Below are 26,437 nucleotides of genomic sequence, written 5' to 3'. Positions count from 1 at the left end.
CACTTATATAGTTTTTTTCTTCATATTTTTCCCTTCACTTGAACACATGGGTTAATATGAATTTTAGCGATCTGGTCCAGTATCTAGTCAGCAATTTAAATTTTTAAAGCACACAATGGTTTAAAAACTCACATTTGTGAGCATGAATGTATGTATGACTGTATTTACTTCCTGTTTTCGGTCGAAGTCCACAGTAGTCGATTGTCGAGTTCTCCACTGTTGCTTAGTTACCTATGATCACGCGCGACAATCGACTACTGTGGACTTCGACCGAAAACAGGATGTAAATACAGGTATGTGCGCTGGCTGAAATAACTTCATTTTTATTAATATCTTTCACATCTACTGCAGTCAGATTCACCCGTGTTCACTCTGAAGGAATCACTCACATTGGCTGTGCACTTTTAATGACACATCAAGGATGTTAAGAGGCTAAAAGCAGGTTTAAAACTTGCCCCATTGAAGTCAACAGGGTGCAAATTTTAAAAAGAGGATAACACGGTGTAGGCAACACCGATTTTTGTCGTTGTTCTCTGTACTGACAGAACTCCAAATTTACAAAAAAATGTGAAAGTCTCTTAAAGTGATGTAAACACAGACCTAATTTTACTAGTAAAACGAAAACGCCTATTCCAAAACCCATTAGAAATTCCAGAGGGAGCCCATTGTGAATCAGCCTCCTGGGCTAGCCTACAAATTGAAGCAATGACAAAACATCTCTGTATCAAAAACTGCTATATTTTACAGAAACTGTTCCATTTATGTCAAACACCCAAGTTATATTCAGTTGAAGAATTCATGTTTGGAGGTCACAATGGATGCAAGTATAAATATTAGAACCGCTATCTAAACAACCTTCAGATTCTGCCAAAAAGACAATGTTTCCAGACAACTCATTCCCACAGTGACCACCTATAAACTCCTATTATCACATTAGACAAGTGTGTGTGTTATGGGTCTGGAAGCAACTTTGCGATCGGTGTCTGTGTGGATACTTGCGAGTGCTGGAGGACGACATCCCCTCTCTGGTGGGTCACAGTTGTCTGATCTCTCTCTCCCCCAGGGGCCGACCTCTCTGCTGAGAAAGGCATTAGACGAAGGGCCATGGGCAGCTGTGGGTTTTAACAAGGTAGCTGGCTTCATTTGAGCATGTGTTGCTTATTCGCTGCTGAAATGCTCTCAGCACAGCTTATGTTTGACATATTTCCCCGTCTGCTACTGCATATTTACAGAGGCCATTGAAAACTCCTCAAAGGCATGACAGGCAATGTGCGAGAGTATATTTGTAGACTTCAGCTTTTCTGTAATCCTGAGGTCTCTGCCTAACTTCACACCCTTGGAATAAAAATTAAAAAAAACACACGGGTAAAACAGCTCCTCCAATACATCCAAAAATACCTCGGTATCACTTATAATACTCACACAGCATTAAAATAGCCCTTGGATGTACTACTACTTTTAATATTTCTTTAGACTTGCTCTGAAGTGCCTTAATATTAAAATGGTTTTTCATGAAACATCAAACCGAATCTCCTCTTAGTTTTCCATATAAGCTGTTGTCTGTGGGAAATTCTGAGAATATTTCAATGAAACCACATCTGATGATTTGAAATTTATTTTTGTCAGTGCATAATATTGTCCCTGACTGCCATTTTTCATACATTAAAAGGAATATACAAATTAAATATGCATGTTTCTTTTATAACATTTCTGTAGCACATAATACTCACATAGCATTAAAATTGCCCATGGATGTATTACGGCTTTTAATATTTTTTGGACTTACTCTGAAGTGCCTTAATATTGAAGTGCTTTTTCATGAAACATCAAACTCCTCTTAAGTAAGCTCCTCTTAGTTTTTCATGCACTACTACAGGTTATTGTCTATGAGACTATTTCAGTGGAGTACAATTGGACCACATCTAATGGTCCAAAACAGTTCAGTCTAATGTGTAGCCCATAGGTAAAAAGGCATGATGAATCGCACCACACTCGCAGGATTAATCTTTCTCATTAATGCCACGCTATGAACTGGAGCTACGCATGACCGCACAGGAGGCGTAGAGGGTCTATGTTTAAACATTGAAGGTACTTGTTCAGGATTACATTGGCTACAGCTCCTTTTATGGCCGGGAAACCACCTATATGTCCATGCGAAGTCAGGCTTTTTAGAGTTTATTATTAGTCCTAATTGGAAAACATGGGAAGAAGCCATTTTTGCACTACTGTTCTAACTGATACAGCTTCTCTCATTGTAATATCTGAAATATTACGGTAAAGAAAGCTACCGAATCGCAAGTTACCGTATACGAACTCTACATTCAGAAGAAATGCAAAATCTTTTAAATTAACAAAAGCAAAGGAGCAAAATCATTCAACAGTAGCAACACTTTTGCATTTCTCATGCAAAAAAGATGTTTGTGTACATTTTCTATGGATCATAGTAAAGCTGCACAATTAATCGTTAAAAGACTGCGATCTCGATTCAAACACCAACGCGATCTTATTCATAAATGACAACGATTCGCTATGTCTAAATGTCTATTAAACCTTTTTATTTGTTTTATTTATAAATTAAACAGTATGCAATAATAACAAAGTGTAAATGAATATATTTATTAAAATCCGTAATTTTGTCTGGACCAACCAGACATAAATGGGCGGAGTTAGTGTAAATGGCATTTGCCAGCAAGAAATGACTGTTAAAAAAATGCTGCATTCAAAATCAAATATTTATACTACTACTATATAGAAGGCAAAAAACAGTGTGACAAAAGTAGTATGTCCAAATTCACAGTATTCATAAAAGGTGAAAAGTACACGGATGACCTACAACTTCTGGAGAGATTCTGAAGTGTGCTGGCGTGGAAATTCTTAATACGAATACAAACTTAATCTGATTTCTTTACCATGGACAATTTAAACAACTTGCAGTTGTTAAAAATACAATACAATACAATACTTCCCTGAAGTAAGGTGACGGCGTCCCGTCAATGAAGCTACCTTCACTACCTCAATCACACATAGATGTTCTATTGTTGTCTTTTGAGCATAAAATATTTAGTACTTCTATTACTACCTCAATCACACTTGATGTCTGCTGTTGTCTTTTGAGCGTAGAATCTTTAGTAGGCCTACTTCTATCACTACCTCAATCACACTTGATGTCTGCTGTTGTCTTTTGAGCGTAGAATCTTTAGTAGGCCTACTTCTATCACTACCTCAATCACACTTGATGTCTGCTGTTGTCTTTTGAGCGTAGAATCTATTTCTCAGCTGCGCAACATATAGGCTACCTGACACGATTCCCAAGTTGCTCTTTCGGCCGGGAGATCACTGGCCACAACAACCAAGTGAGTCTCCTGAATAGGAAGATACATGTACATTTATATCATACAGACAGTTGAGTAAAAATCAATGTCACTCTTCTTCACTGTGATTTGTTTTGGTGATTGGTTTGTAATGGTCTGAGCAGTCATATGACTGTTAGTTCTACTGTGTTAAGCACTTTTTGGTTAAGTATATATGGCCTTTGACCTGAGCATCCTTAGTCTGCGTTTCTCTGTACATTTAAAGTTGAAAATACCCATTACATAAAATATTTCTATCACAGTGAATACAATGGACACTTTACTATCCCATGAGGCCACAGGAGAAGATTTGTGAATGGCAGTGAAGCAACGCAACTGACACTGGTAGGTCACATGATAATGAAAACATAGTGAATGTAGTACGTCGTCTAGATTACATTCATACTACACACATTCATACTATATAGAACATGCTTTTTTAGCAGTTGTGAAGTTATTGCTTATTCAAAATAAGTACCTACTCAAGTGTAGTTTGCTGCAGGACCAGCCTGCAAGGTCTGAGACCATGTCATGCTAATCACATTCAACACAAGTTTTTGACCGTTCTTGTACTGTCATCTGATTTGTATAATTCCTCGGGTTCTAAAACATAATTTGAATCAGGTGCTAAAACAATCCAAACAAAGTGTGTAAATAAACAATGATATCAGCGAATTCCCCAAAGAGAGCCTGTCCCAAGTTTATCAATGATCATTTTTCATTCTTATTCAGTAAAATCCTGACAGGTTAATGTTAGTAAATATGTCGGCTTTATTTACTAACCTGAACCAGTCAGGATTTTACTGTTTTCAGAAATAAGAATGAAAAATGATCATTGATAAACTTGGGACAGGCTCTCTTTGGGGAATTCACTGATATCATTGTTTATTTAACAGCACACACAGTACAAATCCTGACAGGTTGTTGTTAAATAAAGCTGACAGCGCAAGAATCCCAGGAGACATTCAGAAAGAAAGAAAAAAACAGGGACTGTGAGAAGCAGAAGAGGCTATAACTGTATAGCCACTGTATACTTCACAGAGAATTTTGAGTTCTGGTGAAGGTTCCAGAGATCAGCAGTCACAGAACATTTTGGGTTTCTCATTCTTTTACAAGAGTCTACAGATTTTGAGTATGCTATGGCAAATGTAATTTGTTATGGCTTTGTATCTAGGCCTTATAAATAGCCCTTTTTAACACTTTTGCAACCACAGAGATTAAACCATCATGTGGTCATCAATGCATGTCCTGTTATCTGATGATTCTGGGATTATTGGACCTGACAAAAGATCCCCACGAGCTGATCAAGAGCTTAGCCACCCAACTACACACTCTTCCAGAAGCTTCTGAGGGCTTTGCTCCAAATCGCATGCTTAAAGCGAGAGATAAAGGCCAAACCTCCCAAACAGGCTCAGTGGAGCTGATGGCCAGAATGAGGTCATTCCCGAGCCTTGAAGCACACTTCACCAACACCCATCTAGGGAAACATCTTTCATTATTAAAGTCTTCCAATCGGTCTCCCCATCCAGCAGTGATCAAAAAAAGAGTGCAGGAGGCCATTAGGTATTGAAACTAATTTTTTCAATGTCTGTAACTCAGTGGTTTCTCTTTTTTGGCATATAATATTCCCATATTTATCAACTGCAAATTAGTTTAGAAATCTAACACACTACTACTACAAAAAACCCAACAAAATACAAAGTGTCATATACTAGATGGATTGTAGCACTAGTAGAAATTTAGCAAACTTGAAAACAGAGAAAGTAATGTTAGATCTATGGAACCGACTGAAATGAGTGTTTAAAATTAAACATCCAATATCAGCCAATAAATATTCAATATTGACCCATACGGTCAAATTGCATTTATATAAATCTGGTCGATATGAGTAAGTTAGTTTTTACAGCAAATAACCAATAAATAGCCGATGTATAAGAAATATTACAAATACATAACCAACCATTCAAATAAAAAATATGATGCACACTGTCTTCATGTCTCTTGAGCACAAAATCAGTATTTTAGAATGATTTCTGAAGGATCATGTGACACTGAAGACTGGATTGCTCGGTGCTGAAAATTCAGCTTGGCCATCACAGGAATAAATTACATTTTCAAATATATTAAAATAGAAAACGTCTCGGTTACTAATGTAACCCTCGTTCCCTGAAAGAGGGAACAGGAGACGCAACGCCGACGTGACGGCGTAATTGGGATAACGTTGAACGTGAGTTCATTTAAATTGTAATAATATTTCACAATATTACTGTTTTACTGTATCCTTGTATCATGTATACTTGGTAAGATACTTAGTTCAAAAACCTGAAAAAATATATATTGCCCCCCCCCCCCCCCCCCCCCCAAAAAAAATGCATTAAAATCTAAAATCAACCTTTTTTTCAAAGTCAAATCGATGTTGTGATCAAGTGAATTTAAGAGGACAAAAAATATAAATAAAAGAAAACTTTTTTTTTAAGTGGTTGTAGTTTTCAGGTGAATGTTGCAAAAGACAGAATAAAGTTTAAAGGAGTAGTTCACTTTAAAATGAAAATTCTGTCATCATATACTCACCCTCATGTTGTTTCAAACCTGTATGAATTTCTTTCTTCTGCTGAACACAAAGGAAGATATTTAGAAGAATGTCAGTAACCAGACAGTTTTTGGGTCCCATTGACTTCCATAGTATATTTTTTTCCTACTATGGAAGTCAATGGGACCCAAAAACTGCCTGGTTACTGATATTCTTCTAAATATCTTCCTTTGTGTTCAGCAGAAGAAGGAAATTCATACAGGTTTGAAACAACATGAGGGTGAGTATATGATGACAGAATTTTCATTTTAAAGTGAACTACTCCTTTAAGTTTAGGCTAGCAAACTTCAAATACCACTATTATGGACAACAATTCCTCTCTCTGGGAATAGTTTCTGGTTCTTCAAGTCAGAAAACAGACTCAACAGTGACTCAACACTTTACTCAACAGTGGCGCCTGCTGTGAACTGCAGGGAGGAAAAGCGAGAAGCACAGTGCTGACCATCCACAGCATTCAATGTTAGTAATACTGATCAGGGTTTAGCTTAACGAACTACACAACGAGCCCATCAGAAAGAGGCAAAAACGCCCATTCCTCTCAGGACCCCCCAGGTCTGTGCAAAACATGTGATGAGGCGAGGTGAATAATAATTAAGGAACAGAATCATCCGGTGCCTTCAGTCAAATAATGACAGCCACCGTGCTGAAAGCAGGTTGAGAGATTCATGGATGGGGATGCATTAAAAATCATTACCAAGAAATGTGCGCACTAGGATTATTCGCTGCGGGCAGCCGCTGATTGCTTTGTGAAGGGAGCCTGTGCGACAAGCAAATCAAAATGGAGCTTGAGAGCGAATAAGTTTCCCCTGTGCACAAATCACTAATTACTTATTAATGGCCAGATGAAGAGAGTCAGTGCCTTCAAAGTAAACACGTGCCAGCGACCCTGGAGGAGCAGAAGGAAATTGGGAGGAATTGCTCTGTAAACTGTGATGGCAACTAATCAAGTTCAGTGGCTCTAGCAGCTTTCAATACATCGGTGAATAGACCAATTCAAAGCGCTTTCTCTAAGGGGAAACTGAAAAAAAAATGCATAGAACAATCTGTGTGTGTGTGTGTGTGTGAGAGAGAGAGAGGCAAACAGTGGACGAATGAAACACCATTTCAGAAACATCATGAAGAAACACGTATTTTGTCCATACAATGAAAGAGAATTGGGACCAAGGACAGCTGCGGTCACTGGTCACCAGTGACATTCATTGTACAGAAAGGCACAATATATTGGGACCATATCTGTTATTTGTCGTTGTTTTTTTCATTTAACATATTGTTCGATATTGGATGTTTACCCCATTTTTACAGTTAGACTACCTTTGCAGTCATCTAACACCTTTAAAAACACCAATTATGTGATAACAATGTTAAATATTATCTTTAGCAAATCTCAAAATGAAAATCCATTTTTCATACTGTACATAATTTTGTGATCCCTAAATTTATTTTTAAATAAATTATTTAAAATTTAAAAACAAGTTTTATTTTTTTAGTGTCTTACAGTATTTTTAATATATTTAGACAAAATAGAACAGAATTTTACTATCAGCCACAACACAAAAATAATTATTGTCTGATCTATATCGGATAGAATTTTTATTTTGGTGCACTCCTAGCTTGGACAGTTTATGTGGAAGACATTTGGTGTTCCATACAAAAAAGAAAGTCATATTGGCTTCACCCTTAAAGGGTTAGTTCACCCAAAAATTATCCCATAATGTACTCACGCTCAAGCCATCCTAGGTGTATATGACTTTCTTTTTTCAGCCAAATACAATCAGAGTTATCTTAAAAAAAAATATCCTGGCTCTTCCAAGGTTTATGATGGGAGTGAATGAAACCATTTTTTTTTTTTTTTTGAAGCCCAAGAAAGCGCATCCATCAATCATAAAAGTAATACATATAGCTCCAGGGGGTTAATAAAGGCCTTCTGAAGCAAAGCGATGTGTTTGTGTAAGAAAAATATCCATATTTATAACTTTATAATCGTAATCACTAGTTTCCAGTCTGCCGTACGCAAGTCTAGTTCCAGCGGAAGAGTGACCTCTGACCCGACGCATGACGTACTGACGAACACAGAAGCACATGAGGATATAGCAAAACAAATTTTTTAAACATTTTTTAAAAAGAAAGGTCGGAGGAGCTTGAGTTTGTTGCCCAGCCCTATTTGGTTGAACCGCGAGAGGCATCTACTCTCACCTAAGCTTACGCTACGCCTATAGCGGAACTCGACTCTCTCGTGAACACGCAGACGGCCATTACAGGAAGCTACTGATTACAGTTTATAAAATCATAATTATGGATATTTTTCTTACAAAAACGCATTTCTTCATACCACACAGACAAACGGCAACAAACAGCAACAAACAAGTTGGCCTTTGGATTTAGAATTCTATGAAAAATAACTGTCATGTTCACACTGCCCCAACAGACACTGACAAACGCTGATTTAACATGCTCGGTCGGATGAAAACAAACCCTATAAAACGGATAGTTCCAGTCCTTGATTCTGATTGGTTGAGCCACGTTCAAAGCCATTGTAAATTACTCAACAAACATACACCTGTGACCGCATTACATTAGTATTACTGCGCAACTGCCGTTTGTGATTCTTTGTTGCTGCATGTGTTGCTTAGCAACCTCTTTGGAACTACATTGCTTGGCGGAGGAATGTTTTATAACGTTTTATGACATGGCTTGGTTGAATTCCGATGTAGAATGCGGTCTATTATTTCTTGATAACAGACCGCTGCGAAGTATAACACACCGTTGCCATGAAAAACAGAGCGTTGCTATGGACGCAGGATTCTAACCGTAGAGATGGAACGGACTATTTTCTTTAGCGGAAGCAATACAATAGTTTTTAAATCAATAAACTCCTTTTTAAATCAATATTTTGTGTCAAATTATTGATTTATTTGGGGGTAGACATGTAACAAGTGGGATAATGTAGAGCGAGGTGGTTGTTATAGCGAATACAATCCCTTCAGGCTGATTCAAGACCCCTCCGCTTCGCGTCACTCGCTCTACATTACCCCTTACATATTTTTTGTTGCTGGTGTTTATTTTATGAATAAAATAAATATTAAAATGAATATTTTTATGGAGTAACCGTTTTATAAAAGCAATAAGCCCCTTGAAGCCGTGTTTTACAGTGGATTTAGAACAGTAAGGGGGTCCGCTCCACGTCGTGCCTAACAACGCCCCTTAGCTGTTCTAAATCCACTGAAAAACACGGCTTTGCGGGGCTTATTGCTTAACTGACAAAAACCCTGTAAAACATGGAAGTATTATTCAATCATTTAAGACATTTCTAGAATTTGACTAGTCAAGAACCCAGAAGCCCATCAAACCTTTTTTTCTAAAAGTGTTGGAACAACCCAGGGATGAACAAATGATAACAGCATATTTGGGTAAACTGTCTCTTAAAGGCACACTGTGAAACTTTTCAACCTTCATAATATATTTCCAAGACCCTTGTGATGGTACATCGACTTACAATAGGTTGAATGACACGTCTGCCATAGCCTGACGGGGTCTGTATCGCTTTTACTGGCACTATGTAACTTCGGGGTTCGGGTAGTAACCAGAGCACAAAAAGAACTACAAAATTCGACTGCTTTACGGCATACGTCACTTCCCCCACCACTTCGTCAAATTTGGACGTGAGAGGCCAACCAGCGTTTGTTTTCGGCTTTCGTGCGTATGATTTTGTCATGGGGGCTGTTTACACCTGGCCACTTCATGCGTTTTCTCAGATGGGATAGCTATCCGATCGTGAAAAGACCAGGTGTAAATGCCCTCCGATTCCGAAACGCATTCAAGACGGATTTGAATCCGACCGCTCAAACCACTTCAGGAGGAGGTCTGTGACGCATTCCAGACGAAACTGGACAAGTGTAAATGCATCTGGTTGTTGAAACCACATATGTAAATTGTACTCCTCTCAAAAATGCTAAAAATAAAAACCGTGTGAGAGCGTGTTATAGGCTATATGTTATAGCCAGATATGACGACGCTACTGGAACACGCATCACCGCAGATGAGCAGCTGAGCATCTATTCATCAAGCCAACGTGCAAACTATCACAAATCAAAGTGAAAGTAAGTCGCAGACGCTTAACACACAATCATCATCATTAAAAGTAAAGAAATGAAGTGATCTTACCAGGGCTGTTGCCGCTCTCTCGTATTGCGGTCTTTGATTTTGAAATTTTAGCTGATGATCAATAAAATGCAGCTCATATCTTTTGCTTTCGGTGACGTGCACTCCATTAAATCTGCATATAGCGCGGGAATTGAAGATCGGATTTAAATCCGTTTCGCAAAAACACATTTATGTGACCAGGTGTAAATGGAATTGTTTTGATAAATCAGATAGCTATCCGATCTGAGAAAACGCATGAAGTGGCCAGTAAATAAATCTCTTATTTGTAAACTTGTTTACATTCTATGTTGTATGTTGTTGCGCTTGCTTGTAGTATGTTTTTTTTTATTTATATGCTGTTCATTCATTTATTGCTGATAATTAGACCAGTCCAATAATTTCCACATATGTCTAGCTAGCTTTCGATTATCAGAGCTGTTTACAGACTTGCTAAAAAAACACTCGTTTCTCTTACGTGTTTTTTGCGTTATGTTTTATTGCCTAGCTTGCCTCACAAACTAGTTTGCCAGCTGAACTCAGGTGTTGTGAGGTGTATTTATCACGTAGTCCTGAGGGATATCAGAAATGCAATAAAGTGAAATGCAATAATTATATTCACCGTCATTCATTTATTTGACAGTCAAATTCAAGGCAGATTCATGTTTATGAACCAGTCAAATGACAGAGCCAATCAACTTTTGGTCATTTGTACTCATCAGAATGGTGTATCCGCAATTTGACTAAAATTGGATGAGGAAAAATCTCTCTGCAACAGCAAAATAAGAAATGGTCCATAAGGAACGATAATTCATTTGCATGTATTAGCATATATTCCACTGGGACATGCAGAAACGTGTAAGATTGTTTAGTCAAAATTACAATGCAGCAGGGGCTATTTATCTTTTGAGAGGTTGTTAATTTGTTTGTGAGGGAAGCGTGTTTCCATTTGCATTATGAATCAGGTATAAATCCCATCTCAACATGTTACTGCTCTCCAAACCGCTAATGAGGCAAAAAGCAAGGAAGTGCAAGCTCCAAATACAAAACACTGGCCTGAGAATTAAAACCATGACTTTCAGAGATTGTTCATCATCACCAATAAACATTACAATCAGGAGTTCTATTCTCAGGGAAAGATTAAAGATGTTGGTTGATTAGAAATTTAAGAATGACTGTATCATGCAATCTGAAAGCTCAATCTTGTTAAAAAAATAAATAAAAAATTCAGAGTATCCGTTTTCTCTGTGATTCCTCTCACAAAAGAGTGGGAAGTGGGAAAAAATGTATGAAAAGGCTTACATTCCTGCTACTTCAATTTTTTTTTATTAATTATATTTTATTATAATAACTATAATTTTAATATTTATTTTTTATTTCTATAATGACAATAATAATCAATTTTATATATTGAACATTTTATATATAATTGAACATTTATCTAAATGTACCTAAATATACTTATTTCATTATTTTTTATTTATTTATTAAATAATTTATTTATAGATTTTTATTTACAAATTATTTGCAGTAGCAGTTCACCCATGTAAATCATTTCATCCATATGTGCGGCAAAAAACAGGAAGGAGGACTTGAAAATATCAATCCACCAATTCACTGTACATGGTGTATTTATTTGCAGGCCGTCCTGGAGAAAGTCCGGCAGTTAAATGTGATTCTCAGGAGCTATTCTGTTTTACCCTGATTGTGTTAGGCAGGGAAAAGCTGATCAGGGAGCATTTTTATCCCTATAGGCTGATGATAAGATGAGGAGATCTGGCTCCAACACCACCAGCGACACGACCGGGTTTGAACCGTATTCCGCCGCCCATCGTAACCTCCCCCTCTCCCCAGCACACACACACATACACAACACACATACACGACACATCAACAGACAGGGACCCTAGAGAAACAGCCATATCAGCAGCGCTCAGCTGGTCACTATTTAAAAAACTGTTTGGTTGGAACTCAGAGTGCAGCCCAAGCTGAGAACAGAGCTGTGCCTATCTCCAGGGGTTGAGGGTACTTGGAGCCATCACAAAGACATTTAGGCATCAAGTAGAGGAAAGGCAAAAAAACAAACCCTTTTATATAGGATCTTATCACCACCCTGTATGAACACAGGAGGAACTACAGAGGAATCACCATCACTGAACAGTTTCCCACAGCACAACATCACCCAAGACGTCACAAATGTACTTGCTATTGAGGACTTAACTTCTTTCTGCATTAATTAAAGCTGGCCTGATAACTCTATTAGAAACTACTGTTTCTAATGTTAGAGCACCCTTGGAGAACATTTCCAAAAACAACGCATCAGCCAGGAGCTTCTTTATTTATGTCTACATCAAAGGCAATTCATTTCTGAGGTTTTTATTTCTGCATGCTAAGCTTCATTCATTGATCTAGTAAACACCCATTTTCACAAGTGAATTAGATAGCTGCAAACTGGTTTGTATTGAGACTGGAACGCTTAAAGTTCATTAATCACGCACGAGATAGTGGCCGGCTGTAAGCTAATGTTAACCGAGGTTGACAAATTTGCCAAGGCTGTCAGTGTATAACTCAAAGCATAATTTAGATATCAGGCGTGAGAATACAAACAGGAGTGAACATTAATTTCTCTCACGGTCATTTACTCACTAGCACAGAATGTCTTTAGTCGCTTCATCAAATCCGCTTGTTCTAATTAGAGCTCAACCCTCAATGAATCAATAAAGAATTTTCTAACTTTTACATACTGGATTGTAAGGAAAATTAATTTCAAACAATCATATTGTGTAGTTTACACAGCTCTTCCTTGATTAATTATTTTGTATTCAATTGCATTTACTAATTATAGGGATGGTTTGGAGTAAATTCAACCTAAAATCAACTTCAGTTATTTTTTCAAATTATATTAATTATATTAAAATAATCAAATTATTATTTTTTCCTAAGTGTTAACTTAGTGTTGACTAATAATTGTTGCAAACTGGTACTACCAACAAAATATTAGTGCATTCCTGGGACTGGGCGTCGTTACACTACAGTACATCCGCAACCGTTTGTGATTCTTTGTTGCTGCATGTGTTGCTTAGCAACCTCTTTGGAACTTAATTGCTTGGCGGAGGAATAAATGTGTTATAACGTTATATTTTTTGTTGCTGGTGAATTTTATGAATAAGATAAATATTAAAATGAATATTTTTATGGAGTAACCGTTTATTAAAAGCAATAAGCCGCTCCACGTCGTGCATAACAACACCCTTTTAGCTGTTCTAAATCCACTGTAAAACACGGCTTCGCTGGGCTTATACGTTGATTTCACGCAGCCGTTATTTTGAAATCGAAAGCAAGGCTCCGGTGGGAAGAAAACCGGAAGTGTCGCCTTTAATCACAGGAGAGTCGTGAATGCGATGGCGTATTGTTGTGTTTAATTATGTTGTGTCAATTCTAAAACTGTACATACATTTCTTTCATACTTTAGACTATATACAGTGAAATTCATTTATAAATAATTTTTTTATATATATAGCCTATATATATAATTCAGAAAGTAAAAAAAGAAGCAGGAATGAACTATATACATATCCTATATTGGATATTAACATCCAATAGTGTAAATCGCGGCAGCAGCTTCAGGTTGGTAGTCCAAATGCATTGTTGTTTATCTTTACTTCCGGGGTTCTTCCCACCAGAGCCTCACTTTCGATTTCAAAATGGCGGCTGCGTGAAATCAGCGTATTGCTTAATTTGCTCATCTAGATTTAGTTTTATGTATGGGTCAAAATCACTAAGTGCCGCTGGTGTCCTCATCAGAATCACTCAGTCATCATGAACATAATGCAAAATAATGAAATTCTGAGGTTTTATGATAAATCAACAAACATTTACACACATACAAGTACGATGATAAATCTCTTGAAATATGTTTTTTCTCATTTTATACCATTTTCTTTGATTGGATATATGTGATTTTGGCATGTCCCACACGCTGCTCAGCTAACTTCAGTGAGTGTAAAAAGTGGTTAAATGACACAAAATTTGGGGTGCCGTTAAAAAAAAATGCTACAAAGGGGTGCCATGCTTTCAAAACATTTGGGAACCACTGAAGTAGACTATAGGGATTTCCATGACATTTTAAGACTATTCATTTGTGGGATTTTTCCAGGCCGAGAAGTAGCACTTTTGAAATTATTTGATATTCCCAGGACTTTGGGAACATACGGGATCACATGCAGTGATGATAAACACAGTTTGTGCCAACCACAATGAATTTTGAGAGCATGAAATCATCAAAATTCAAGAGCCATACAGAAACTAAAATTGTCAGTTTATTCATCCTTCCTCAGAAGCAGCATGTCCACTCAAACCAAAGTGGATTTTGTATACAACTTCCCAAAAAATAAAAATAAAATACTTTTTATTTTATTTTATTTTTTACTTTTGATACTTCTGAAATTCCTGGCAAAATTTTCCAGGTGAAATATTTTCGATGCCACAAATAGTTTTAAGGGGTTAACGGTTGGAAGCAAAAAATGGTCGTCAAAGAGTTTTGTTTAGGGTTTTTTTTGCATTTAGAGAGATAGTGTAATTATCAAAATGTCAGATCTGTTCTTTTCCATGAAATACTACATGGTGATCAATGGATGTCAAGTCCAGCTATCAATTATCAAAGTCAAAGCTATCAAAGGGTTCTAACAGGGTTCACTTACCTTAAAGTGAAGATCTCTACTGACGAAAGGGTGGAGACAGCGAGGAAGCCTGACACCGTCTCCCTCTGCCTGATGGGTCTTGAGGGAACCATCACCACAAAGTTACTGTCCAAACGCAGCTCAGAGAGTGGCTGGAACAGCCGTACACTGCCGATCCTGCGCATGGGTGTTGGCCCTGAGAAGTAACCGGCCGGACCCAGTTGGCCAGTGCGGATGGAATTGGTCTTGCGGGAGTCCTCAGAGCTGCATTCCCCAGTGTCAGTGGATTGTAGCATGTAATACAGCTCCACGGGAGTGCCTTCAACTAGCTCAGGAGATCTCTGCCGACCTGGTATGACACTAGGGGGACTGAACCAGCTAGGCAGTGGCTCCAGTTCAGCCACACACAGTCCGAGTTCCCCTTTCAGATGACAGGTGCCTCGTACCTCTTGGGTTTCATGGAAGGCAAACATCCTGACACACGGCAACTTGTCCATGGCACTGTAGTCGTCCCAGTCCCGCCCTACTAAGTAGAAGAGAACCTGAACCTTTGGCCAACTGGGATGGATTCGCTCACTGATAATGAAAGTCTGTACTTTCCAATTAAAACTAAAGAGTGGAGAGGAAGTGGATGATGGGGACGTGGATGAAGGGCTGTTGAAGAGTCCCGGGCCCAGAAGCTCCATGGGCACGGGCTGTTCCACATACAACGGTCCGTAACTGGCATTGACAGATGGCGTCTTTCTGGCTTGTTGGATAAAGAAAAGTTCTGTACGAACCTGCAGGCTGGAGTTCCTCATGATGTCCTGGTTGGCTTCTTTCAGGAAGAAGGCAGACTCTGCATTTAACACCTGATATCGGACCGGAAGATACGTCGGGATGGCACCAAATCTCTGCAGTCCTTCCATCAGCATCCGGCTGTCAATGACTGCCAAATAATGGAGAAGACAGGAAAGACATCACTCATCCATCTATCAGACAGTAAGAGCTCTAAACCCGACCTAGCAACTTGCATGCTCTAAAGCAAGGATCATTTGTCTCCACGCCCTATCCTGCAATCCTATCTCAAGGCAAATGGACTCTTTTATTGAATGCCTTCAACCAGCAGTTCACTGCAGATATTTGGGGTGATGGAAGGACCCAAGAAGCTCCATTGATTTTGCGTCACAGCGCTAGTCTGAGAGAAAGAGATGCTGGCGATTTGTGACAGCTGGTGGCAGACAAATGTTATTGGTGCTTAAGGCAGACACTACAGCACAGCAGGAAGAGGCTTATATACCATTGTGCAACAAAGTATGTCATGGTTTATTTAAAGGTTTTTGCCAATGAATATAGATTGAGTTTGGGGATTTCTACTTGTTCTACAGCATTTGTATACAGAAACTTATCTTTGCTTTTTTTATTCTTTTAAATGTAATCACCTATAATAAATCAAATCATCTCATGAATATTGAGTTAACCGTGGAATCAGTTTGTTTTGTTTCAGGCGAACCAGATCTTGAGAAGAGTAATGCAAAATGTCAGTAAAGAAAGGTGGGAGTAAAACTTTACTCTAAGACTATTTTCCTGTGGGACTAAAACATTATTCTTTTTGGCAGCAATAAAAAAGGGAAGAGAGAAAGAAAAAGTGAGAAAAATAAAGAGTAAAGACAGAGAAGAAAAAAATCAGAGAAAAAAAAACACACAAAAGATTCACTGAACATTGCGCTAAATTATTTAATTAACTCAAGTTGATCCAAGAAATTTCTTTTCAAAAGTGCTACCTAAAAAATGCATTCATTTGCAGACATTGTCTTTCTCTTGGAAACAAGCAGGATTTCACATCTAGCCATTTGGAAGAATCAGATGGGCATTTTGAAAAATGGCAGTAAACCAGCAATTCTTTGTGTCTCTGTCAAACAAAATGTTTACATGCTCAATGTGTACTTAAAATGATAGTGAAACTTCTAGTGAACCTTTGTTCAAACTTACTAAAAATCAAATATTATTCTGTAGAATAACTTAACAGAATAGTATGAATTGAAGCCATTATAAGATTAAAGCAGATTAAAGAAAGAAGCATGATTATAAAAAAAGAAAGTAGATATTAGAAACGATATTAACATGTTGGCCAACCAAAATAATTATGATCATGTTATGAAAGATAATATAGGTAAATTATATTATTTTTAGATTGACAAATTGACACTACTTGAATAATTTGGTCATGGTATGGCCATGTTTACGACATATTAAGTCATCAAATATCCATTATATTACAATATTAAGATTATATAAAATAAATATATAAAAGGAAAGCTCCACACACAGGCAGAAGTCCTAGATGTATAAATAGAGCAGAAAGAATAACTAAAATACTAAATAACTAAAATAACTTGTAAATCCATTAATGACTGTGATAAAAGAGAGAACGTGTTAAACTGTTCCATCTCTTAAAGCGCTCCTCTTTTTCACTGAAATCAGCATATGTTCATCCTAAACTGTATTTAAAGCCTAATTAGCAGGTGAGCCAAGATAATTTGCTTGGGTTAATTCAAATTTTGTGTACACAATTTGGATACAGCTAAGACTTTTTAATTTACAACGGTCAGAAGGACGCCAAGACTGTTCTCTCACTGAAAAGCATCTACCTAAATGTGCCTAATACCACATGGATTGGCAAATATAGATTAAAACAATTGGTCTCAAACAAAGTTTGGGGATATGAAGTGAAATCATGCATTAAAAAAGTGTTAAGACAGGAAAAAAGAGGTGACACTCAAGCTTCTGTCACCATTTTTTAAGTTTCAGACAGCCCTACAATTTTTTCTATACAAAGCACATTTTGAATGATTGCAAGATAACTAGTTAAACACTATACTTAAAGCTGCAGTCCGTAGTTTTTCCTCTTTGTCGCCATCTCTGTTCGAAATCTGCAATTGCAGTTATTCGCGGAATTTGCAGTTTGTGCCTCGGAGGAGTTCATGCTTTGAGGAGAATGTGCGGCTGTCAGTCACCGCGCCGGTGTGGATCTGGACTGACCAACCAAGGGGAAAAAAGCATTGCAATAAATCGTGCTGATTAAATCTAATGATCGCTTATATCACTTCAAACTGTGCAAATTATACTTTGTTCTCAAATTGTTAATGTTAACAACATCAGCATTGCATGACTACATTTAATGCCCTTCCGATATCTATCCTTGTTTTCGCATGGGCCCGGTTGCAGTCTCTTTTTTTCTGTAGCCACTCCGAAGTCCGAAGTTTTTTGCATTTTACAACGGGTGAACCTCCAGTTGTCACTGGTGATTGTCGTTTGAACCTTTCTGGATCCGCCATCAAATTGATAAGTTTAATTATATCAAGTGCTGTGAGAAAAGGCTATAAGTCTCCACCTCCAACATCCTCACACACAATATAGCCTACTAGCCGAGACACCTTCTTTATGTGTACAGATGTGATGTAATGATGCAAAGACATGCTCGAATTTCCCACGGAAATCCACCAGAACCACTGGAATTAAAAACATTATTACAAGCTTACCGTTTTAATCGAGCTAAGGCAAGCAGATAGTTTTGAACACTGGCTGGTTATGTACATATATTGATCATTTTTAACCCAAAAAAGTTACGGAATGCAGCTTTAAATATTTTGACTAAAAATATGGTGATTCAATTAGTAATTCATTAGAATACAGACCAGAAAATATATTACAGCATGAACAATGCTCATAACTTCCTCTGTTCTAAATGATTAATGTGTGGGAGGAGATCAACCTTCATTTGAGTTAGTATCTAATTTTATAAAAGGCCCAGGGTTTTCTTTTTATGGTTACATTATTCTTTATAAGCAGACTCTGGTTAGCAGAAGATACTAACAGGGTTCCCACTCTAAACCAAATGTCAAATTCCCTGACTTTTCCCTGACTTTCACTGACTAAAAAGATGAATTTCCATGACCTATAATGAACGGCAAAACAGGCTGCTGTTTTGCGGAGCACTGAGCTGTTTTGTTTTGTAGAAAGCCTTTCTTTAAAGTGAATTTCGTTTTGTATAAATTGTATCTTAATTTTAATACATTTTTCATCAACCAATTGCCTGTATTTAATAAATGAGAAGCAAATATACACGTGCACGTGAACTGGAGCGCATCTCATCATAAATTAACCGAAACTCGGTGTATGCCTCACATACATGAGAAATACATCTGAAGATAGCTTGGAATGTCTTTAAACGAAACAATTCAAAATGAAAAGAAATAGGCTACTCTCTGATTATGTAATCCATGATGTGGGACCTGATATTCATTTAGCCTATGTGATATTCATGTTTTTTTTTTCTTACAGTAAAGCACAGTCCACAAACAACCTCCCTATAATAAGACAAATCTCTGGAGGCATGCTCCAAGCACACTCTCATCTCATCCCTTTTCCCACATTTGTAGTAATGACACTATAACCAAACCGGAAATTGTAACGCGTGCGCACGCAAAAGTTTCTTGTGCGCACGTGAAAGTCCGTATTATTATTTTTTTGCAAAGGTCCCCTCAGGGGCTCCGTAGAAAGATGTGTGAAACAGCGCGATAAAAAATGGAAACTAAAATTTAAAGCAACAAACTAAATTCCCTGATATTCCATGACTTGGACAAAAAATATATAAAATTCCCTGACTTTCAATGTCTGGAATAGACCTTTTAAAATTCCATGACATTCCAGAAATTCCATGACCCGTGGGAACCCTGTACTAAAGTATCTTGAATTCTAAAGTCACACTCAAATATACACCGGAAATCTTTTTTGCTTGCTTGATGGCCACATTACAGTTACTCTACACCACTTCCTTGGTTTTTCCATCAATTTAGTGAGAGTTAGATGGCTTGGATGAAACTCTGAATAAGTAACTGAAATACATGCTGACATGGTAAGCGGCAATTCGGGAGCCGTTAACTAATTTAGGATATGCTCTGGCATGGAAAACTGTCCCAACTTCAAATTCTGGCCTTCAGGGAAAGTTAACATAGTAAGGTTTTGAGGCATCATAATTGAATTGTCCTCAGGCCGTTTTCTCAGCTGCCAATAAAAAAATGTGTATAATCCTACTGTAAGTGAAGTAGGAGTTTCACAGGATAGTGGCCAACTGCTGAGCTAATAGATAACATTAATAATGGTAATCATTCAGAGTGCCCACACTGCATACCTTCAATGAGTAAGTAGCGTTCAGTGTCACCATCACTTAAAGGCAAGTAGGACCACTGCACACATCTTTTAATTGTAGCCACCTAATAGAAAGAAAATCAAGAAGCCAAATCATATCTTAGTCCACTTGAAAAATTAGGTGTTATCTGACTGGGTAGATATGGATGTCCAAGACACAATATCACAGAGCGATAGCATTACGGTCGGGCACTGAAAAAAAAAAAAAATTGTAACCCTTTAACTAAGGTCAAGCAATGCCAAGGGTTTGGAAAGGGTATGGAGCAAACCCAAAAAAACTCAAATCAGTTGAAAATGATTAGCAAATTAGACATTTTAAATGTACAGTATGACAAGAGAAGAAGCTCATATTAGCAATCTGAGTCATTTGCGTGAAAAATGGAACGAAACTCTTCATAAACATCAAATTTGATAGTTAAACTTGTGAATGTTAATAAATTACAATCATTCGTAAATAAATTTTCTATGAAACACTTTTTATATGATACTTTTTTTGCATGACATATTTGTAGAATAGATAATAGATTTAAAGGGACAGTTCACCCAAAAATGAAAACTAGCCCATGATTTACTCACCCTAGGTGTTTTTTACGACATTCTTCTTTCAGACGAATACAATCGGAGTTATAATAAAAAATGTCCTGGCTCTTCCAGGCTTTACAATGGGAGTCCATCAAAGCGCACCCGTCCATGATAAAAGTGCTCAAAACGGCTCTGGCGGGTTAATAAAGGCCTGCTGAAGTAAAGTGAACTGAACTGAACTGGTCGCAAAAGTGTCTTCCATTTACAAACTTCTTTAGTATTTGGCACAAACATTTTATGGCTTTTTTGCAGGTCTTTCAATAATGTACAATGTTTTGTACAGTGTAATGTACAATAAATTAATATTCATTTTGAGAATATCAACGTTACCACTTGCCAGTTATCGATAATGGACATTAGTGTTTTTTATCATATGGCTCATGCCTAAGAACACCCCTTACCCATGGTAAAACCATTGTAATTCACTGCCAATGGTGGATTATTGCTTTAGTTTAAAAGATAACAATTTTAGTCATGCAATTTGTAGTCTGTATCGGATTAAATTTCAGAAGTAATCTAACACTGCACATAATTACATGCTGAGATAGAGCAAGACCGAGACGGGGAGGAAGACAGAAAAGGCACCAGCTATATGGGCATCGAGCACACGTACTGATTGCATCAGTATAGCGGAGGAGGAATCTCAGCATGTAAGCCTTATCGGAGACGTGTCTGTCGAGCAAGAGGAGAAAATTAAGCTGATTTCAAAATGTTTGGAGTTGTGAAACGAGCAGAGGGGAAAATTAAAGATTCTGAGCCTATGGAGAGGATGCCACTGACAGACAAATAGCAAAAAAGGTTCCGTCACATTCAAAAATGAGAATCTTTCCTTGGCATGCTTAAGGTTAAAGATTTTAAGGTTCAAGGTTTTTTTTTTTTTTTTTTACATTTTAGAACTAGGCAAAATTGCATCCATCACTTAAAAGCTACTTGACATTTTAGATTCAGAGTAAACTAACCCTTATTTTTTCTGTTAACACCAGCGCAACAGCTAGCTGTGATCAAACTGCGATCTGCCTCGATTTAGCTCCAAAAATAATAGATCTGTTCAGTCATGACGTGGATTAGCATAGGTCTACCCGGAAGGCTGATTCACTGCAGGTCAGCATTCCCATCGGGAAATTTAATTAGGTTTTTAGAACAGTGTTTTTCAATTCATGAGTAAAACAAGGTCTTACAATACTACTGTTACGGTACGAGGTGTAGTGAAAAGCACGATGGAGACGGACAAGACGAATAACAGTATTGAATATAAAAACTCAGGAGACATTCACTTAAACACAACATAACATGAACACAGGGTATAAATGCATGGGAAAACAATGGAAGCTGATGAGTGAATGACAAGGAACAGGTGAATGAAATGACTAATCAAACAGACTGGGACCAAAATGAAACATAATGAAGGTTGGAACACATAACATACATGTTACAACTACTTGAAGAGACTTTCATGTTCTACAAAATAAATTACATAAACTCATATCCTTGTGGTAATTCACACTAACTTTGAAAAGGTTGTGGTTGGTAAGACTTTATGTTTAATGTTTTTGAAAGAAGTCTCTTTGCTCACCAAAAATATCTGTTTCCTATTTTAATGTTTTAAAATGTAACTAATGTAATGGCGGCACATTTTTCTTCATAAATCATTCTTATATGCTTATTTGTTGCTCAAGTGACATTTTGTATTATTATCAAGGTTTGAAACAGTTGTGCTGCTTAATATTTTTGTGGAAACTGTGATAGAGTTTTTCAGGATTCTTTGACGAATAGCTAAAACAGCCATTACAGTAGTTTTAATGTAAGTCTTTACTGTCACTTTTGTCCATTTTATGCATCAATTTTATGTTGAATAATAGTATTAATTAATTAAAATATATATATATATATAATCTTACAGATCCAAAACTGCTAGTGTAGAAAATGTGGAAGTCTCCTGAAGATCTTATTTTACTCATAAATCAAAAACTGCAACTATAAAAAAAACAAACATCCTAACTAGCTATTTATCTTCCAAGTAGGACTACAAACTGAAGAGCTCTATTGCTTTCTGGAAGATTCTATAAATCTATCTTCCCTCCTTTTCCCCATTCAAACATAATGCAATGAACATTACCATTTTCCATAATGATAATTAAGAAATTTTTAGAGACCCACTAATGGCAGGAAACTCTTGATCTGCATTCGTCATGCCTGGTTACAGAAATATCTTCCACAATCTGCTCAAAGCCACTTTATCGAAAAATTAGCAATCGCGCACTAAGGCAGTGAACTAGTGTCTCTGATGAGACATCTAAACAAACCTAAGAGGCCAAAAACATAAGCATAAGGCTTTTTATGATTACATTACTGCTATTGCTTATTGAGCTTGAGTCTACTGCAGTATGGGCGGGAAAAAGTAAACTGACTCTGGAAGTCTGATGGCTCGCTGGATTTGGACACTGATTTGAGCACCTCACAGTACCTGTGTTATACTAACCGCAGTGGCTTCTTTTGGACTCTCGGAGCGCTGGACTTTTTATTTCAAGGTAACAGGCTTTAAGGATTGGTTTGTCTGGTGAGATTTTTATCCATTCCAAATCTCTCCTAATCACTAGCGTTTGCAATCTCAGCTTGATTCTGTAGCACTTGACTAACGGATTCAGTCAGATGCTGAGCCTAGCACCGATGAATTATGGGAGAGGGTGCTTAAAAGGGAAGCAGGCCCTGTGTCATACAGGACAACTTGGAGAATGATGTAATGATATGCAGGTACGCTCTCATTTAGAGTCATACCTCCCGGGGATAACATCGCCTAGACAAATGAAAAAATAAGTGAGAACAGAGGCTGGTGGGAGGAAGTCAAATGAAAATATGAGTGATGGCTCAGATTATTAGAATCCAAAGCCTTTAACAATAAAAAAAAAGACAACCGCAAACCAGCATGAAAATATATGATATTCTTTTATATTTGCCTATTTGGTTATCATTCATTCAACGGTGGTGTTTAAAAGCTTTTGTACTGACTTTTTAGGCAAACAGTTGTCAGGGAAACAATCCCTTGATATGACCAATTTGGCCAATGGCAACTAGGCTCGCTTCACTGATGTTATGGTGGCATTTCAAGGCTTTATTTTGTTTGGCCATTGGCTGGGAGTCTAGGCAGGCGGGAGTCTAGGCAGGCTGGAGTCAAGAGCAAAAATTATGAACTGAAGCAGCTACACTGAAGGGAGCTGCTAAATACGATTATTTGATTCAAATACAATGAATAAACAGAGTGCAGAGGTGGTAAACATATAACTAATATATAAATATAGCTCCCAACAGAATACAATTCAGCCCTAGCTATAAAACAGCATTATTACAAGAGAAAATATTACTATTTGTGCCAACTGGAACAGCCATTCAAAAATCTACAGATACAGATTCTACCCTTTGAAATGGCTTGATGACAGCAAATTTCCTTTCTAACATATTCCTTATTGAAACAGAGGGTGGAACGTATTGAAGAGCTTGTTCTTTATATATATAAAATGCACACAATAGTCTAGTTTACAGCTGGGCAAAATCCTGATTTGAAACTTGATATCAGTATAGCAGGTGACAAGGATACCTAAAATACCTGGAGAGAGTGCTTTGTTATCAGTCATCTCAAAGGCAGCTGTCATGCAAGATTCAGTCTCCAGCAGAATTTTGTTGTATTTGGACTCCAAAGAAAAAGTATAGTCTTGTACATCTTGCCTTTTTGTCCAATTTTGTTTCTTGCTTCAAATCGGTAGCTGTGTCCGAAATCGCCCCCTATACCCTCATTCACTATTCCCTGCATTAGTCCGCTAATATAGTTTACTTGAGGGAATTAATGAAAATGAGTGAGTGAATTCGGACATTGAGAGTGCCGGAAGGGCTGCCGCTTTTTCATAGATTGCTAGACAGTTTGTGCGACAAACTTTGTCACACAGACAATGTTTGTGATTTACCTCGTAGCTATTTGGTTTTGGTTCTTAATAACGCTTTAACGAAGACTTATGGGAAACATTTATGGAAAAAAATACTTTTGTCAGGGCACTGAAAAAGTATTAAAATTACCAGAACTAATATAAAAATAAAGCTAAATACAAAAAAAAAAAAAAAAAAAAATCAAAATTTCAAAAGCACATAAAGTTACTTAAACAACAAAATTAAATGACAACTAAATTTTATTTAAAATATTACTGTTAATATCGCAAACTGAGGATAACTGATCGCTATTTTACCGCTGCTACAAAAGGATAACGGGAAATTTTGTTCCCTAGAAAATTATATTTCAATAATGTTTTTTAACAGATATTACCTAGGATTCTGGAGTGTAGAAAGATCACTTTATATGCCAAAAAAATATTTTTTTTTACGAGTACATTAACCACATTATACCTCAAAGCTAACAAATATGGACTAATAGATACAGAATACCAATTTAGATTTCATGAGGTTTCAAAGTTAAAAGCCATTGCACAGAAATCAGGAAAAAAAATTATCAGAAATGGTGTTAAATTCAAAATATATAAATAAATAAAAACACTTGTATAATCAAAGCTCGCCACAGTAGCCGCGTTTCCACTGTCGGGCCAAAAGCGGGCGTGCTAGTGCGTGCCAGGGCCAGTCGCGTTTCCACTGTCACTTCCGGGGCTTGATTAGGCCTCGTCAGGCTTCCTAGGGGCGCACTGGCCCGACAGTGGAAACGTGGCTAGTGTTGGCCAGACTCCAGTTCGTGGGCATGAGCATGTGGCAGAGAGACTGTTGCTGTTTTAACTGATGACAGGGCTTTGAATGCATTCAGAATGTACTGTGGATATTAAGCGCCAATAAAACCACAACTCTGATTCATGCATGGCTAGATGGCATTTAATTGCATTTTTGATCTCGATGAAGAAACCACATGGGTTTTAAAGTGTCCAATTGAAATGCTTTAATCATGATCAGCATGACAGCCAAGTTCAATCCATTCTAAATTAATCCAGTGTTGGCAGTAACTAGTACACGTAGCGATGCCACATACTTAACAACTTCACTTTTCATGACAAAAGCACAGCTGGTTTCATAATAATGCTGCTTTTCCAATAAACTACCAGCTACTTTTTCCAGTGTAGCAGGTAGGGGTGTAACGATACCCTCATGTCATGATTCGATACATATCACGATACTGAACTCACGATACGATAGTATTGCGATACTCCAAGACATATGGTAAAAGGTTAACAAAAAATGTACTGTTGATTAAAATGCTAAATACAATACACAGGACAATGGTGACACCAAAATAAAAATAGTCATGATTCTGAAGCTGAAAATACAGAATTATTTTAGATGAATATGCCTGCACTCTGTCACTCACTAGATATATTTAAAATAATATAACCCACTTTTTACTGGTAACATAAGACATTTGACATTATCAGGACCCACAAATATTCCCCCATTGCATTATTATACATTATATTCAACACTATATATACAGTAGTAGTTTAATGTAGAACTGACACTAAAACTCTGAAAACTTTGAACTTGAAAAAAACTAGAATTTTTTTCTCACACAGTAATTTTTATTTTAGGTGAAATATACACTATACATATTGTCACTATCCACGATACACTTTGTTGCATTTTTGTATTGAGACATATTGTGACACGACAAAACACAAAACACCAGAGGTGGGAGTAAGTCACACATGTGCAAGTCACAAGCAAGTCTCAAGTCTTAACCTTCGAGTCTCAAGCAAGTCCAAGTCAATTTTTATAAAAGCAAGTCAAGTCAAGTCAAGTCAGTGCCTTATGTCAAGCAAGTCAAGTCAAGTCGTAGCTTGGGTCACAAGTCACTGTCAAGTCATACAAACGTTTGATGATTTCACTGAATTTATATATTAAAATAAGTTAAAACTACAGAAGTTGTGGAC

The 26,437-nt window shown here is 37.2% G+C and overlaps 1 protein-coding gene across 1 annotated transcript in view; it reads right to left on the bottom strand.

The window, feature by feature from the left end:
• LOC311096899 (transmembrane protein 132C) overlaps window positions 1-26,437 on the bottom strand; it is a 150,355-nt gene that overhangs the window by 88,900 nt on the left and 35,018 nt on the right. The window contains exon 2 of the mRNA XM_084136313.1: window positions 14,778-15,684. Within this exon, the coding sequence (XP_083992439.1) occupies window positions 14,778-15,684 (907 nt within the window). The remainder of the gene's footprint in view (window positions 1-14,777; window positions 15,685-26,437) is intronic.

This window comes from Abramis brama (assembly GCF_963993115.1).
Source record: "Abramis brama genome assembly, chromosome: 15".
Taxonomy (NCBI): domain Eukaryota; kingdom Metazoa; phylum Chordata; class Actinopteri; order Cypriniformes; family Leuciscidae; genus Abramis; species Abramis brama.
Note: the sequence above shows the minus strand (reverse complement) of the source record. Positions and strands in the feature narration are given on the sequence as shown.